Source organism: Balaenoptera physalus (genome assembly GCF_965194825.1).
Source record: "Balaenoptera physalus genome assembly, chromosome: 2".
Lineage (NCBI taxonomy): Eukaryota > Metazoa > Chordata > Mammalia > Artiodactyla > Balaenopteridae > Balaenoptera > Balaenoptera physalus.
In genome coordinates this window covers 173,685,458-173,703,339 of record NC_138883.1, presented here as the reverse complement: position 1 = coordinate 173,703,339, position 17,882 = coordinate 173,685,458, and the positions used below count along the sequence as shown (strand labels likewise).

At 34.8% G+C, this 17,882-nt stretch overlaps 1 protein-coding gene, 1 long non-coding RNA gene and 1 pseudogene across 10 annotated transcripts in view; 1 reads left to right on the top strand and 2 right to left on the bottom strand.

Annotated features, from left to right (window-relative positions):
- The window catches only part of LOC309656462, a 1,106,578-nt gene that overhangs the window by 571,386 nt on the left and 517,310 nt on the right, over positions 1 to 17,882 (bottom strand). The gene's annotated exons all lie outside the window — the stretch shown is intronic.
- Positions 1 to 17,882, bottom strand: part of LOC309656440 (small nuclear ribonucleoprotein Sm D1 pseudogene) — a 436,073-nt pseudogene that overhangs the window by 296,420 nt on the left and 121,771 nt on the right. The window lies entirely within an intron of this gene.
- MINDY3 (MINDY lysine 48 deubiquitinase 3) overlaps positions 1 to 17,882 on the top strand; it is a 90,511-nt gene that overhangs the window by 6,475 nt on the left and 66,154 nt on the right. For 4 of the 8 annotated variants that reach the window (XR_014261328.1, XM_082452883.1, XM_082452881.1 and 1 more), the window contains exons 2-6: positions 5,532 to 5,611; positions 9,405 to 9,465; positions 11,143 to 11,316; positions 14,564 to 14,615; positions 15,490 to 15,604. Coding sequence is in view for 7 of the 8 variants with exons in the window: in XM_082452883.1 (XP_082309009.1) it covers positions 5,532 to 5,611; positions 9,405 to 9,465; positions 11,143 to 11,316; positions 14,564 to 14,615; positions 15,490 to 15,604 (482 nt within the window). In the remaining variant the exon portion in view is untranslated. Of the gene's footprint in view, positions 1 to 5,531; positions 5,612 to 9,404; positions 9,466 to 11,142; positions 11,317 to 14,537; positions 14,616 to 15,489; positions 15,605 to 17,882 lie in introns of those variants that run through there. The other 4 variants (XM_082452882.1, XM_082452886.1, XM_082452885.1 and 1 more) reach the window with 4 other exon arrangements.

Genomic DNA, 17,882 nt, shown 5'->3' with positions numbered 1-17,882 from the left:
GACCGGTGGACTCTCCCACTTGCTTCTCCATTCCGTCTGTTACAATATGTTGTTTCGGTTGAAGTATCTGTGGAAAATCCAGCGTCTCACAGATATGCAGTTGGTAATGTAGGAGTCTTGTAATAGCCTTTTCAGATAATTGTGGATATTCTTCTTTGATACTACACCAAAACTCAACAAGTGGTAGTTTCTTAGCGGTTACATGAAATACAGAATATGAAGCTACATCAGTGAACTTTTCGTCCTCTGTTAAATTGAAATCCATTGGTTTGTCTTGTACTTTGACTGGATCTTTTACCCATGCATTAATTTGTAACAGCGAGCATTGGTCATTTGGAAGTTATCGGTCTGCTGGTTTATGCAGATCTTCTAAATGTTAACACATATTGTTATACAATATCAAAAGTCACATTTATTATTTCTGATCTTGTCAGAAAAATCTCTGAGTGTTGAGAAGCTGTCAAGCTACAGTGCTGGACTTGAGTTTTCCAGAAGTTTAGTTGTTACTGAAAGCTTGAGATTTTATCACTGGCAGAAATACTGTCAAGTTATTTTTCTTGAAGTATCAGGCTCACTTCATTCACTTCTGAGAAAAAGTCTAAATAATCATAATTTGTTAGTAGCTCTTCAAAGTAAAAACAGCATTCCACAGAAAAGCTGTTAGTTCAGCTCACAGTTCAGAGAATTACACATGTGCTTTGAGAATCTGTCTACCATTGCACAAGGTATGTAGCAGAGGTGCTTTATGGGTAGTTTCCATTTTGTCACACAGACTATTTTTAAAGTACATTGTATTCAAAGTCAAGATTTAATAAGATTAGCATTAGTAAGGGCTTTTTAAAGTTAAATTGGCTTTTTTGTGTGTTTGAGAGCATATTGTGGTGTTTCCTAGTACAGTGACTGCTGGTCAGCTTAATGTCACTTAATGTGTGTTAAGGCACCAGTAACGTAACCTGCTATTCATTTTGTACTATCGCTGTGAATATCAACACAGTGAAAAGGGCAAATATGTTAGTATTATAATAAAAATGATTTTCACCTCTAGCAGGTCCCCTAAAGGGTCTCTGGAACTTCCTGGGGTCTGTAGGCCACACCTTGAGAACCTATCTTTATTCCGTCCACCACCACCACCACCACCACCACCACCACCACACCGCACTGTCTCAGTTCTTTCAGGACTTGGAGTCCTTAAACTCTCTCTTTCCCATTTAATCACTCTTTTCCTTCTTTTAAACTCATGCCCTTCCCTCTGTAAAATAATAATTCCTTATCCAACTACCCTTCAAGCCATCATCCTTTTCCCCTTCACTTGCTTAACAAATAGTTTGCATTTTCTCTTTCTCCTTGTATTCTGAATCACGCCTCAACCCTTTAAAATTTGGCTGCTCTTCCCAGCATTCTAAATTTCTTTTGTTAGTATTCCCAATGACATGCTTAATCCAGTATTTTCATTTATGTTTTTATTCCACTCAACATTTGTAACAGGTGACTGCTGATTTTTCCTTTCTAGGACCTCAGTGTGTTTTTTCTCTTACCTTTCAAGTCTTTATCAATCTCCTTTGCTGACTCAGCGTCTGCTCACTTTTTTTTTTTTTTTTTTTTTTAATGTTAACCGGTTTCATTATCTTTGTTCTACATGTTCTCATTCACTTTAACTGCCATGTTTAGGGTGATTCAACTTGCTATCTCTAATCCTAAACCCTGCCCTGGGCTCCAGACCCATGTTTCCCCAACCAAATTGTTGTTTCACATTTTAGAGACTGAATTTAGAAGCAAACACCCCTATTATCTTCACTCCCAAAACTTCAGCAAGCATTTATTGAGTATTAACTATATAACGTACTAGGAAAACAGTAGTTAATAGAGCAGGCAAGATACCTGTTAGGCAAGACAAACAATAAACAAGTGAACAAACATATAATTACAGATGATGATAAGTACTGGTTGTGCTGAGGGATGGAAGGAAAGATCTACTTAGATAGGCCTATCAGGGAATATCTCTCTGAGGAGTTAATACCTAAACTGGGTCTTTAAGGATGAGAAGGATTCAGCTATATGACAAGAGAAGGAAAAAGAGCATTTCATGCAGAGGGAACAGCAAGCATCAAGGCCCCAGGTAAAGACCTTGGGATGTTCTGAGGGCCTAAGATCACTGTAGATGATGAAGGTAAGAGTGAACTGAGGGAAGGTGGGGTTGATAGATCATACAGTGTCTCTTAGGCCATGAGTTTTATTGTAATTGCAATGAGAAGCCATTGCAGGCTGTGACAAAACCTGATGTCCATTTCTAAAATATTTCTCTGGTAACTATGGTGAATAAATAAGGGGTGTGGTGGGAGTGGGAATGTGGGCAGAATGGGGGGACCTGGTTGGAAACTCTTAACAGTGTTCTAAGTGAAAGATGATGGTGGTTTGAACCTGAAGGTGGACTAGAAATGGGGTAGAGCTCTGTTTTGGGTCCTTGAACCAAGAGGGCCTTACCTTAAGGTGAAGCCTTAAAGGTAAGTCAGATTTTTTCAGAGAAAGTGTTAGCAAGTGTTTCATGCGGAGGGAACAACGTGTTCAAAGTGTAAGAAACCAGAGAGAAAATGGATATTTGAGGGCCTGAAAGAAGTTCAGCATGCCTAGAGCCTAAAGAAGGAGAGCCTAAAGAAGGAGAGTAGCAAAGGATGAGGGAGGAGATATAGGCAGAAGCCGGACCATGCAAGACCATGTTGAGGAATTTGGATTCTGTCTGTGCCTGGAGTTCTCATCTGAGCTGTATTTGGGATTTACCTGATTATCACCCATAATGGAAACCTTGGGAGTAGATGAGTTACACAGGGAGAACATGTAGAATGCAAAGAAAAAAGATTCTAAAGCCAAGACCTGAGGAACATTAGCATTTAGAAGGAGTTGATCACCGCTGATACTGAGAAGAAACAGAAAAGGAAAATTTGGAACAAGATGGACCACTAGAGCCAAGGGCCAAAAGATTTTCAGAAGCCAGTGGTCAGCATTTCAGATGATTCTCTGGGAGATTCATCTGAAATAAGAAAGACTTGAGAAATAGCCTGTCTGGTCATTGATGAATTTGGTGAGAATGAGTTTGGTGCAGTCACAGGTTGAAAACCAAATAATTGTGGGTTGGGTAAATTAGGAGGTAAGGAAATTGAGACAGTGCATGTAGACAATTAGGTGGGCTTTGAGAGAGTGGTGTTTGGAGTTTTGGGTAGAAGGTTGTTGTTGTTGTTTTTATGGTCAAATGATTTTTTAAATTAAGACTTTACTTTTTAGAACAATCTTAGGTTCACAGCAAAACTGTGGGCAAGATACGGAGATTTCCCACATACCTCCTGCTCCCTCAACATGCACAGCCCCCCACCCCACTGTCAGTGTCCCCCACCAGAGTGGTACGTTGGTTACAGTTTTGAACCTGCATGGACTCGTCATTATCACCCAAAGTCCACAGTTTTCATTCTTGGTGTGGCACATCCTATGGGTCGAGACAAATGTGTGATGGAATGTATCCATCATTACAAGATCATAGAGTATTTTCACTGCCCTAAAAATCCTCTGTGCCTTCTCTGTTCAACCCTTCGCCCACTCCCCTCCTCTTGTCAGCCACCGATCTTTTTACTGTCTGCATAGTTTTGCCTTTTTCAGACTGTCATATGGTTGGACTCATATGGTATGTAGCCTTTTCAGATTGGTTTCTTTCACTTAGTAATATGTAATTAAGGTTCCTCCATGTCTTTTCACAACTTGCAAGCTAATATTTTTTAAATGCTGAATAATATGTACTATTTATCCATTCACCTACTGAAGGACATCTTGGCTGCTTGCACGTTTTGGCAATTAGGAGTAAAGGTGCAGTAAACAATGTGTGCAGGTTTTTGTGTGTGGACATAAGTTTTCAACTCCTTTGGGTAAATACCAAGGACCTTTTGGTAGAATCTTGAAGATAATTTTTTTTTGTTTTTAAATATGTGAGATACGTTTAAATACTGTTTGAAAGAGAGACTGAAGGGTAAAGAGAGAGGAGGTGGGATGGAATGGGAAGCGCCATACTGTTTCTTATCTGTCCTGCTCTCTAGTGTCTCAAGCTAGAAACTTCAGTCAGTTCTAATTTCTTATGTCCCAAGCCTTTCCCCACTTGCACATATTCATCAAATATTAATTTTAACCTTAGAAATACTGTTTGGATATAGTGTCTTCCCTCCACACGTAAGTTTCTTTTATTAGTTTGGCACTGTATAGGTCTGTTGAAACGGCCTCTTCCCCATTCTGGTCCTTTAAAAAAGAAAAAAATACCGGTATGATTGTATTACTGCTTTAATTAGTACTTGTCATGGTGTGGCCCTTCCCAGTATTAACATCCTGTCAGCTCTCCCTCCTCCCCTTTCCCATCTCTCCCGTCCGCCTCCATACTGCCCTTCGGCTGCTTTAACGTTCCCTCTGATCCATAGACTTGTCCTGCTCTTATGAAATCTCTTTCCTTTAATAAAGGTATTTTCTTTACCTGAGAGTCATTCTCCCACCCTTGCCTCTCTGATAAATTTCTGTTCAAGGTCAGCCTTAAAGTTAGCTGGTATGACTTGACTCAGACCAAGTCACTACTTTCTGTATCCGCAACACTTCGTATTTCTGTTATAACATTCATTTATCCCTTCATTTTAGTAATTATTTGTTCATATGTCTGTCTTCACCTGGACTGTTGGCTTCTCCAGACTAGGGACTTTGTCGTTCACGTCATCTATATATCATAGATGCTTGGTATAGTATCTCAGGGCCATTAAATGTTTGTTAAATAAATGACAGAATTATGACCATTAGTGAAATTTCACATACTCCTAGCATGTTGGAATTGGAAGTGATCATTTTAAAGCTAAGTGCACTGAGGCCTAGGGAGGTGAAATGATTTCCTGAAGGTTATACAGATAGTAACTCACTTCTCCTGACTTCCGGCCCCACGCTCTCTGCAGTGTGCCAGTGCTCTCTGCGAGAACTTGTACTAGATACTCTCAGTCAGTGCTAGTTGGGTAGTGTTTAAATTAAGATAGAACCAATATGGCCACATTCACTGTGTATGATGTTCTTTAATTTTTAGCTTAGAGAATGTGACTCAAAGATTGAAACTGAAAAAGATACTCTCTGAAAAGGGTCCTAAAATATCTGTTTAAATTCAGTAGGTAGACTGTCTAGTCTTCCTTTCAGTAAATTATTTAAAAATCAGATTTAGTGTCCTTTTACTGAAGGCCACACTTCATCTCTCGGGTCCACTTAGAGGGCTCCCTGGATGCAAAATTGTGTGTGTGTGTGTGTGTGTGTGTGTGTGTGTTTATGTGCATTTGGCAGGGAGCCTAGGTTCCATATCTTTTTTCAAAGGGTTCCTTTATCCTCCAAAAAGTTAAGAACCACTGCACTTGACTGACTTGAGGATATTTTGCTGTTGTGATAAGTGATCTTTCTCAAAGCAAAGTACATTAAAAATTCTTTTAGCTACTACTTGAATTACATTTTTAATCTTTGCTACTTGCTTTCATTTTTAGGGTTTGTGTTTAGTGAATCAGAGGGATCTGCATTAGAACAGTTTGAAGGTGGCCCCTGTGCTGTTATTGCACCCGTTCAGGTAACATAGACTACTTTACCAACTCCTTAGAGGGACGTGTTCAAACGTTTCATGCTTTACTTTCTGTTTTCTAATACCTGTACTCTGTAATCATGAGGCATGATCAGTTACCTCTTAACTTTTGTTCATGTAAATTGCTTTAAATATCCAAAATAAAAATGATTTCAGAACATGAGTAGGTTACACAGCAGTAGCCATTTGGCTGTCGTTATTTTCAAGAAAACATAGTAGATGTTCTCTGACTTTCAGAAAATTTGGAGTTAATGATCATGACATCTTTCTTATACAGTAATCTATTGAGTAGTAACATTTTATGCCAAAGATAGTGACACCGTAGCAGTGGTACTATTTACATTTGTTCTATCTTTAAAAACGATTTTTCTAAAAAGTTGAAGATTGTTAATATTTTCATGGCCTAAAACTTCATCAAATTTTAAAATAAGTTGACAGTATATACTGTTTTAGGCTCTAGCTTTGGTCTTTAAAATAAAATTAGTAGCAACCAATTTCAAACAGAATCCCCAAAATAAAAAAAGATTTTTTTCTTTGAGCAAAAGGTAGAGTGAATCTCAGTGTATGTATTTGATTTTGAATCTTTATGTGTTGCATTGTTTGAAATTCAAAGGCTGATTTGCTATAAACCATTACATTATTGAAACGGAGAATTGAATTTTCAGTTTGCTGTAATATTTACAATGTCTAAACAGGAGTATAACTTCAGAACCGTTATAAAAGAAGCTTGAATTTATTGTTTGTTTTAATCAGCACATTTTGAAAATACATATTTAATGTGGTATTTATTATTCATTGGGCATAAAGAATGCATTCCTGAACTGTTAGCTGCAAAGTAAATTTGTCTCTCAAACCTTATACTCCATACACTTACATTATTAAATTTAAAATGTATTTTCTGAAGGAGAAAAAAATTTTTCCTTTATGGTTCATTCTAAAATATACCCTTTGTAGGTAATTATTTTATTTCTTTGAAGAATAAAGTTCATACATTTTTTTCATTAGTAGATTTACAAAAAAAATTTAAGAAAAACTTGAATGTTTGAGCTTTGCCTGGGGATTACAGAGTATAAAGAATAAAATTTAACTATAAATTAGTTATGAGGCTGTTATGTCGAGTAATTGAGACAGATTTTGGTTGCTAGTAGGAATCTTACCTGAATTTGAAGATTACTTGTCCTGTTCAGATGCATGTTAGATTATATTAACATAGACCCTCTTGGACCATAATAAAACCCTTAGGGTCTTTATTGCAAGTCTTTGAATATAGTTAAATCAAAGTAAACCACAGCAGTTTCATGTTTATAAAATTTAGTATATTTCCAAAATGGTAGTTATTTTTACAAGTGGGGTTGCTATGTAACAAGGGATAATTGTAGTGTTCAAAACCGTGATGTATCTTTGAGGTAGTAATTTAGCTTCATAGTCATATAAATGTTTTCAATCATAGAAGAATTTTGTTTATATTAATATTTCAATATAAAAGTCAAAACTAAATTACTAAGAGTAATGAAGGGAAATGTGCGAGTCCAGATATTAAAACTTTTTTAAACTATATAAACTAGAACATGACACTTTTGCTAGAAGAATAGGCATATTATGGAACCAGATAGATAATACAGTAGTAGACCACATTACATATAATAATTTACCAAGAATTAATCACATACCATGATAAGAAGGAATATAAATCAATGGTGGAATAAAATGTTTAGTAAGTGTCACTGATATGACTGGTTGATAATTTGAGGGGAAAAACTGAATTTAGGTCATCTCATAGCATATACCAAGTTTATTCTTGATATAATACTTAAGCACAGAAAGCTGAAAATAATGCATTACCAACTAAGATAAAAAGATGAGTTCCAGGCTCAGAAAAAAATGTGAGGTAATATTAGCAATAAATCAGTGTCTTTCTTATACAGAGAACTCCTACAGACTGGTTAGAAAAACACTAAAACCTCAGAGGTGAAACGGGCAAGTGTATGCAATCATGACACGTGGTATGATGCTGGACAACCAAAGAATCGAGATGTCCAGCCTCACTAGGAATCCAAGAAAGTACAATTAAAACTTTAACTAGATTCTATTGCTTACTCTTTCTAATCTTTAGATATAAAATAATTGCCAGTGCATATAAGGGTAGTGTGATGCTGGCATACTCAGATATCTCTATGTAGTACAAATTGGTACTTTGACCTAGGGAAGGAATTTTACATTATAATTGGAACCATGATAATGCAGATTCTTTGATGAGAATAATTGTACTTCTGTGGATCTTTCCTAAAGAAATAATCCTTAATATGGAAAAGGTTGTATTCAAGAAGAAGCTTTTTTAGAGCAAGTCCAGATATATTTTGTATGTATTTATATATATATATAAAACATACATTTATATATATATTATATATTTTATAGTATAAAAAAATTGCAAAAAACCTAATGCACAGTAATGTAGTTTAAACATGGACTAACATTCAAATAAATTTTAATAGCTTGAATAGACATTTAGAGATTAAGAGTTAAAGTTATGAATTTGTGGGAAAACAGAAAAGTGGAAAACAATCACGTACCCATTATGCTTCTCACTTAAAATTTAAAACAGGTATGAAAGGAAGACTGGAAGGAAGTATATCAAAATGCTAATGGTGGTTCTGTTAGTGGTGAAATAATGCTTGTCCCACCTCACCATTCCAAAGTTTTGAGGTGTAGTTATATTTTACGGTTTTTGTTACTGGGGGGGGATCAGAAGCACTTGGTTGTAGTATTTGTAGATTTTATTTCAATGTGAATATTATAGAATGTTACTTATTTTTTTTGTTAAAATACTTTGAATTGATTGCTTATTAGGTACCAGGTACTGTGCTAAGTGTATTAATAGTTTATCTCATATAATCCTCACTACAACCTTTTAATGTTTGTGCTACTATTATTTTAAATTAGTAAAGTAATGAAACCAGGATTCAAATCTAGGTCTGTCTGACTATAAGCAGTCCTCTTATCTGAATACTACTGTTTTCAAGCACCTGTGAGTAAGAATCACCATAGTAACCTTTTTTTTCTTGAATCTGCCCCCTAGAGATAAAATAGGTGGAGTGTCAGAATCTGCCTTTTAAATAAACAAGTCAGTTGACTAGGATGCAAATAGTCCTTGAGCTACACTTTGAGAAGGAAACACTGTTACACACTGAACTGTTATCTATCAAATCACCAGTGTAACATAGTTGGCTCACTTAAGGAAATGTTAGAAATGAGTTTGTTTTTTCTTTGGAATCTTAAAGCTTTATGGGTTAAACCAGCAAGTTAGGAGCTCCTTATAATAAAGTGATGACCCACACCCTGGTCATCTTGTGTCATAAATCAGAGATAGTAGAGCAGAACCACTTTTGTATTTAGATTTCTTTTCCCCTAAGGAATCAAAGAGAAATATAGATTTTTCCTGGTCTAAAGGGCCTTCACTCTGTGAATGGAGCAGTAAATTTCTTTAATTTTGTAGTTGTGTGGTTATTATTTTGAGCCAATTTTTCTCTTTGACAGAAAATATGTATTATAAAGGAGGAAGAATTGTATGGATCTAGAATCAAGCTTATAGTAGTATATTCTGAGTAATTATGCTCAGTTACTGTTGAACATGAGGGGAAGCCATTTGAAATTTTTATAGCACTATTCAAAAGATCAGAAAGGAGGTGCAAATTAGTTTTTTTTTCCGTTTTAAAATAAAAGAATGATATAAGGTATGTTTATAATGCATTCTAATAATTATTGCTTTAATTGTATAAAGGCATTTCTTTTGAAGAAGCTCCTGTTTTCTTCTGAGAAGTCTTCTTGGAGGGATTGCCAAGGTATGATAGCTGTCTTTTATCAACTTCTACTCCATCTTCTATTTTATATGATCCATGCAGTATTCATTGGCAGTAATTTAGTTGAAATTATCTGTCTTAAAAAGTAAACTATCAATGGGTTACTTTTTCCTGAGATTTACTTTTTAAATGTTTCAGAAAGTTTAATGGATGACTCCAAATTTTAAAATGTATATTTCCAAATTTGTCTTTCCCAAGAGGTATAAGACAGGATATTACACTAAGGGAAAAATCCTTTGGGGCATTTCCCTGAACTGTTAAATGATAGCATACTATAAGGATAGTCATTTATGTTTGTTTTGTCTTATTTAGCTTTGAGCAAAAAGTCAGAATTACCTTTGTATTCCTGCATCTTTTAGTATAACGCGTTACACAATTCAGATAATACCTCAAGTAATTCTGAATTAAATCGCAAGTGAAGCTTTCATGGCTTCTGCAATATGATTAAGTCAGAGAACTGTATGTGCTACCTAATAATAACAAACATTTGCATCCTGCTTGACAGTTTACAAAGATATTTCCTTCACTTGCACAGTTTTATGTGAACTCACAGTAACTGCTGAAAGAAGGTAGGATATAATTGTGGTTTTGTATATAAGGGCAAAACAGCTTCCATTCCAAACCATGCATGTAGACTCTACTAGTGGTTGTGAACTTGAGTTAAAAGTGTCACTGTCATGTATTTTTAATTAATTAGTAGCCGAAATGCAAAATAAATTTGAGGAGAGAAGAAACTATTCAAAAAATACTATTATTAACATGGGCATTTTATTAATAAAATTTATAGTATTCCTTGCACAGAAATATATTCATATGGATAAAAAAATTTATGTAGGATTGTCGTAAATGTCGTAAACACTGTGGTGGCTAGAGGGTGAATGGCACAGTTCCTGCCTTTAAAGAACTTTTAATTAGGAGAGAAAGAAAGCTTGTTCCAGCATAAAATTTTACATAAGATGTGTATACATCTTATCCCCTTTGTTGGAAAGTTTCAGAAAATGGTACTACTTCTGGAGATTAATACTGCTTGAAAGGGGGAGGGTGGCTAAGGTTCAGGAAGAAATTGCGCATTTGTGCTATTTTCTATAAACGTCTAATGCTCAAATCACTGCAATCCAGTATCGGTGGTTTCTGTATCATGCAGCATAATCGCTGTGGGCTCTGCTAATGTAAGGGATGGTGGTATTGTATGCGCTGACGGTGTGTTATCTTATTATCCTTACCCCTGTGGGACTGGGAGATTAAAGACGTTAGACTAATTCAGAAATGGGGAAAATCAGAGGTCTCAGCAGGCCCACACGCTGGCCTGGTTCTACAACAGAGGAATCCTCCGGGCTGAAAGGCTCCGTTTGCAGCCTAAGAAAGGGGCGATCAGTATCAGGTTATTCCACGTAGCATATTCTTTCTTCTGATGTTTAATTCTGCATTTTCCAGGATTCTTTTTCTCATTAATGGAAATATGTAACAGAGGTGACATTTTAACCCTCAAGCACATTGCTTTTCTGAACTGTAGTTTAAGATCAGTGGTTTACGGATTTTTCCCCCACTAAAAATGCTTGATTTTCATCATTAAATTAATGCATTCTTAATATTGTTATTTATGACAGGATTTTCTTCCCTACTGATGACCATTATAACTTACCTTGTGGTTATTTTTAGAGGAAGAGCGGAAGGAACTCCTTTGTCACACCTTATGTGCTATTTTAGAAAGTGCTTGTTGTAGCGACTCTGGACCGTACTGCTTGGCTTCATGGCTAAGAGGAAAGACAGCGGAGGAGGCTGCTGGTCTTCCTGGGAGTCCTGCACAGTCCAGCTGCCAAGTGGACCATTCTTGTAAGATACACTTTGATTTCCTGAAGTAATTTCTTGTATGTGAGTTTAAATAAAACTATTGAAAATTTTAAAGGAAAAAAGCTTTAAACATTTTATAAGGTCTCTTTTTCAGCCTAAGCTTAATTCATGAGCTTTGTTAGTATTTTTCATTTCCCTTTTGATTATTTTAATTAACTAGAGGATATTACATTGTTTATTTTTTCTTTCATTTTTGAAAAAAACAGGAAATCCATCTCTAAAAATAAACTTAGGTAAAAGTTCTAGTTAATTTCTGCTTGATGACAATCTCTTTTGAGCTTTGGAGCTCTCATTTAGAAAGCTTAAATAACATGTTTCTATATTCTTTCATTTCAAATACCTTAACATTTTCTGTGGTATTGGGGAAAAAGGAGTTGTTTTTTTTTTTAACATTAGAAAAATGTCTTAAATATCTTTAGTTGTTTCCTAAAGTAAAGAAGGGGACATTTTTCTTCACTACATGTTTCTTTTCCTCCTGAACTTTTTGGACATGGTTACTATGGATGAATTATTTTAAGATAGTTTTAATTATGAGTATTAATTTTGCATTCATTTAAGTTTTTCATACTTTGAAGATTTCTCTCTAAGATAAATTAAATAACAGCTGTTCTCATTCACAAGAATTCTATGGTCTTCGGTATTTGAAAATTCTTACATAGTTGACCTAAAAACTGCCAGAATGAGCTAGTAAAATGGAGACTTCTGATGGTACAGAAACTAGATAAAAAGAGTTGCTTTTCTGGTTTTCTTTGCAGGAATTAACTTGCCAGTAGGTTGCTTTTGATAATTGGTAGTTCCAGGTGCTTATATTGAATAAGTGACTTAATCTACCTGTGGTGCAATCCATTAACTATCATCTCTGCGGAACTTGTTTTTAGAGAAACTAGACACCCAGTTTCTAGAAAGTAGATTTCAGTTGCTTGAGACGCACGCCTGGCTTTCCTGGTGGGATTGTCTGTGAGGCATATTGCCTCCTTGAGCTGAACCATCTCTGTGATGTCAGCGCCTTCTCTCTCTCACCTTTGCAGTTACAGTGGCAGATTCTACTAATAGTGCATTTGCAAGGAATAATTTTTAAAATTTAAACAGTTGAATGGCATTTCCTTTTCAGGCCTTTCAAAGAGAATTTAATATATTTTTAGAGTTGATAATGACAGTTGAAGAAAACAAGTGGAAAGTATTCACAAGGTTGATAGTCAAAAAATGTGTCATTGGCACTGGTTTTAAAACACTTTCCAGGTTTTACTGGGTTGCATGTAAGCATGGTTAATAGTGTTGTTTAAGATACTAAAATTTTAATAGGAATAGTTGAACTAGTTAGAAGTTGTTTTAAAGAATATGCGCTTAAAACTGGTCTACGTATTAATATGTAAGAAAATAGTGAGATCTTTTCTTGTAACATTTTTCATTAGTATCTTAGTATACTGTGTGCTTCCTGGGATGTGCTGTACATTTCTATGTTGATAGGTTAAATCGCTTTATGTTAAATGGCCTCTTGATTCATTAACTTTGGCACTTCAGTAATTAATTTAGGTGGGCATATTATATTGAATTCCCCTCCAAAAAACATAGTTTAGTAATTTTCCAATTTACTTTGTCTCATTTTAAAAATGGACATGAAATGAAACTATATTTTATATTCGTTTTTAATGTGGTATAAATTTGAAAAGTTTTGGTAACTGAAAATTTGAAAATTCACCTTAGATGTTGACAATGAAATGAACTTATATTAAAATTTTTATTCCATGTAACAATCTGTTTTACCTGTTCTTCCTTTATTCCCAGCTATGTTCTTTTTTTCATGTTATATCTTTCCACCATCCTGCCTGCTAAGCTTTTTATTTTGCTTGCCTCTTTTCTCTAAATTACTATCTTGATGTCAACTTTCATAGTATATACCCAGTAAAATGATTTAGATAATCAGGCACTGCAGAACAATTACAGTTTGGAAAAGATTAGGTAGAATTTTTATTTTATCCTGAAATTTTAAACATGAACTGTTTTCCTCCTTGTCAGTATTACATTCTGTACAAACGTTAATTTCATTGGCTTGTGTGGTGTGTAGTTTTGGCTTTTGGTAATGCACACTTGTTTGCAGTAGTGAATATTCAGGTTCAATTTCAGTTTGTTTCCCACACACAAATCAAAAGATTATTTAAATTAATCCTTTTGGACTTTTAAAGATTTAAAAAAGTAATTTGAAACGTTTGAAAATTAAAACTGGACTTTGGAAGGGTAGAATAATGTGACATTTTACATTGTAAATCAAAATTTTAATTTTGATTTCGTAACGAATCAATTCAGTTCTCTAGTGAGAATTAATATTTGAAAGTACTAAGATTTACTTTATAAATTATATATGAAATTGTTCATTGTGATAAATGAGAGTAGGCATTTTGATCCGTGTCGGATATCTTTAAAGACTTCATCCTTGGGGAGCCGCGGCTGTCTGGGTTCGGGTCTCAGCTCTGCTGTTTGTTGCTTTGTGCTCTTGGGAGGATTCTTCTCTGGGCTTCAGGTTCCTCCTCTGTAAAATGGGGTCATAGTGTTGTTTGAGGATTAAATGAGGTTAAGGCCCGTAGAGCACTTAGAAAGGGGCCTGGCACTTAGAAAAGTGTTCAGTAAGCTTTACCTTTGATTTCTTAAACATTTATAATTGTACTGTATTAATAAACGTACGCAAAATAAGTTACTGAAAACTTCCCAACAGTTATACAAATAAACGCGGAAACAAACTTAAAGCTGTCGTTGAACCTGTGTACTTTCAAAGTGCTCTGCCTTTTTATATATATCTGTTTAATAATTAAGCATCAAGCCTAAAGATTTTATATTATGTAGGAGGAAGGTTAGCTATGAGGATTACTTGGCGCTATGAATTGAAAGATTATTTAAAGTGCAGGACACATTACAACTATGTGTGAAGCACTGTGATTGTCAATAATTTCTCATATTTTAATGATTTCAGCACAACTGAATTAAAAAAGAAATGTTTATTAATTAATCACCCTTCTCCATTCTCAGTATTAAATCCATTTTAGTTATAATCATGGTAACTAAGATGTTGAAATATAAATTTATGTTACAGTAAAGTTGAAAATAAACTGAGAATTTTAAGGGAGTAAGGAAAGAGGGAAACTTTTAACTGCTTGAAAGTATTTACAGCCTGCTGTGTGTATCTCGTGTCATTTATTTGCCATGTGTAGTGCTGAAAAGTGTCTTTTATGTATAGCTGCCTTGGCTGTCGAAGAGCTTGGCTTTGAGCGATTTCATGCATTAATTCAGTAAGTAACATTGGAACATTTAAAATACTTACCTTGTGGACACATTGCCATTTTAAGTCTGTTCATACTGTGGAAAGGTAGTTAGATTTGTATGCTTGAAGATTAATTTGTTTTCAGATTTCAAAAAAAGAATAATTTGTAAATGTGTACTTAAAATATTCTGATTCCCAAATTAACTATGGAAATATACCCTTTCATAACATTAAAAGCTTTTTCATCATTATAATGAAAAAATCATGTTAGCTTAATGTTTCTGAGTGAATATAAAGATTTCTACTGTGATAAATATTTGCATTATTATTTATTGTTTGCCAAAATATGCTTTCTATAATTTTCATTAAAAGTGCCATATTTTCATCAGAGTATTTAAATTTTTTGTTATAAAAGGTAAGGATAGCTATATCGATAGAATTACGGGTGGCATTTGATTTGAAATATAACATTATGTTAAAAGAAGCCACAAATGTACACCTTATCTTTGGTGTTCAGATATTTGTTAAATAACTTTCAGGCTTTAAAAAGTCAAGTCTTCTTTGTTCTTAACCATATCCTAGAAGAGTGCCACCTCATTCCTTAAATAACTGTATGATCATTGAAGAAGTTGTTGATGCCAGATAGTTCACCTAAGAGATGAAGAGGTCCCTACTACGTAGGCATTCTACTTTAATGGTATCTATTATATATAGGGACAGTTGTCAGCAGTAGCTTTTGCCTTTAATGGCTAAATCTGTATTTTAAAATTTGATAAACTTACAAAAATCTCCTGTTTGTATGTATGCATTTTAATGTAGAAGACAATTAAAAATTTTTCCTATTTATGAATGTAGTCAGTCTCATCATGGTGTTAATACTTAATTCTTTTCCCCCTCCCCAGAAAAAGATCATTCAGAAGTTTATCAGAACTAAAAGATGCTGTCTTCGACCAGTATTCAGTGTGGGGAAACAAATTTGGAGTATTGCTTTTTCTGTATTCTGTGTTACTGACAAAGGTTTGTTCAAGAAGATACTTCTGTTTTTTATTAGTTTGAGTTTAGTATTTTTCCTGAGGTGAAGAGAAATTTTATTCTTCATGTTGTTTCTAAATCTCAGAGTTAAAATCTCTTATGCTGATAATGAAGAATTGACTTCTCTTTCTTCACTCATCTGTTCCTTAACCACTTTCCAGCTTTCACCCATGATCTTCTGGACTGCAGAGATTATCAGTAATGTTCTAATTATGAAGAACAGTCAGTTCTTTGGAATTTTATTTTCTTTGATATTAGCAGTGTCTGGTACTTGACCCCTTAACCCCTTCTGGAAGCTCTTTCTAAACCCCACTCCCTTCTTAACTTACCTGATACATCACTAGTTCTCTTTCTGTAATGCCTCGTAATTACATTTTTGCTTATAGCTTCATTTCCATCTTTTCCTGTTGTTTACGTCTTTTATTCTCTCAGCTTACCTTTATGTGGTTAATTCCAACATGTACACTTCCAGTCCTACCCTTTTACCCAAGTGCCAACCTCACATCTCTAGCAGCCTGTTAAGTCTCAGTTATCCTGCTAGATTTGCGGTATCTGAAATCAGACTTCATTCATTTGACAAATGTTTATTGGGCATTGACTCTGTGCTAGGAACTAAACTTATAATATGGGATACAGTTTTTTTGAATCATTCCTCTTCAGTGTTGTAAACAAACAAAAAAAAGGGGACACATTAATAGTTACTTCCATCATAGCAGTGTGTTTTGGTGTTTATTTGTTTGTTGCATGCACAAAGCATGGTGGGAAATAGGAGAAGGAATGCCAAAGTTCATTTGGTGAAGTCAAGGGCAGACCTTATATTGTAGGGATCATTTGATGGATGAGGAGAAGTTTTCTGGGCGGAATAGCTGTGGGAAGATATTCCAAGCTGTGGGAACTGCAAGTATAAAGGCATACGATTATGCCTTTATAATTGGGGATATAACACACATTTGGGAAACTCTAAGTAGTTCAGTATTAGTGTAGCATAATATACCAGAAAGGCAATTGTGGAAGACGAGACTGGGCATTTACGTAGAAAAGACTCAGAAATATGAAGATCCTTGTATACTGTGCAGAAATACTTACGATTTCCTTTCATGTGGCCAAACTTAGAACAAAACAAAAATTGTGAACAATGGGGTAACAAGATCTTTTTGTTGATAAAAGATTCTTTAAATTGGTATCAGAGTTGTACTGGAGGGGGTTGGTGTGTGGGGTACAAGACTAGAGTCAGGAAAAAATGGAAAAGTAGTTACTGAAATAGGTGAACCTAAGGCAGAGCAGTGACCATGGAAAAGAAAAGGAGCATGTTTAGAAGCATGTTTTAAACTTAGAAATTTTAACACATTTAGGAGAATATTTAAGAGAAAGTACTTAAAGTACTTGGTAGTTCGTTAGCAGTGGGGAATGGCAGTGATGGAGGTATCTAAGATGACTGGTTTCTTATGAGTTCGTCGTGACCATTCAGTATTCTCCCAGTTTTTTATGCTCAAATATTTTGATACCTCCTCTGTCTCTTGTCCTTTACAGCCAATAAAACCATCATGTCTAGTTGTTCTTCCTCGAGCTGGTGTTTAAAATGATGAGCCCTCTCTCCCCAGTGATTATGTCATTTGTTCATATTATTCATCATGGCTGTATCATAGTCTGTTTTGTATAGTTGTTTACAAAGAAGGCCAGTGCAAGATCTCACACTTGTTTGTATCCTTCTATAATATTTACACAATCATTACTATTTTGATTACTGATTATCATCTCTTTAATTCTTAGAAATGGCCTGTTATCAGATAGAACCAATGGTTAAAGTTAGGCGAATAGCACAGTGAATGGCAGTTTATCTTTGTCATTTTGGAATTGATGGAGTTAAAATGCCTAGTTCTTCTTGTACTTATCCAGTATCTAGACTTCAGGGATTTGGATGCTCTTTTGGGGGATTAAAAATATCTGAAAATTGGCTTTCAGGAAAATAGGAATCTTCCTGCCCCCAGTCTACATTTTATTTTGTCAGTGCACGTTTGAATTACCAATATGTAAGAACACACAATCAGAAGCAAACCTTCCATTTTCTTATGTACCAGATATACCTTTTGTGTATTTAAATTCATATCTTTATCAGCATTCATGTGTGTATGTATTTAGTACCAATAAGTTTTTTTAATGATCTAAGAAAATACATCAGACGCCTTAGCAGGAATATTAGGTTTGAATACAGTTTCACCTGAAGTTAAGTGAGTATTAACTTTCGGATACAATAATTTTCTCC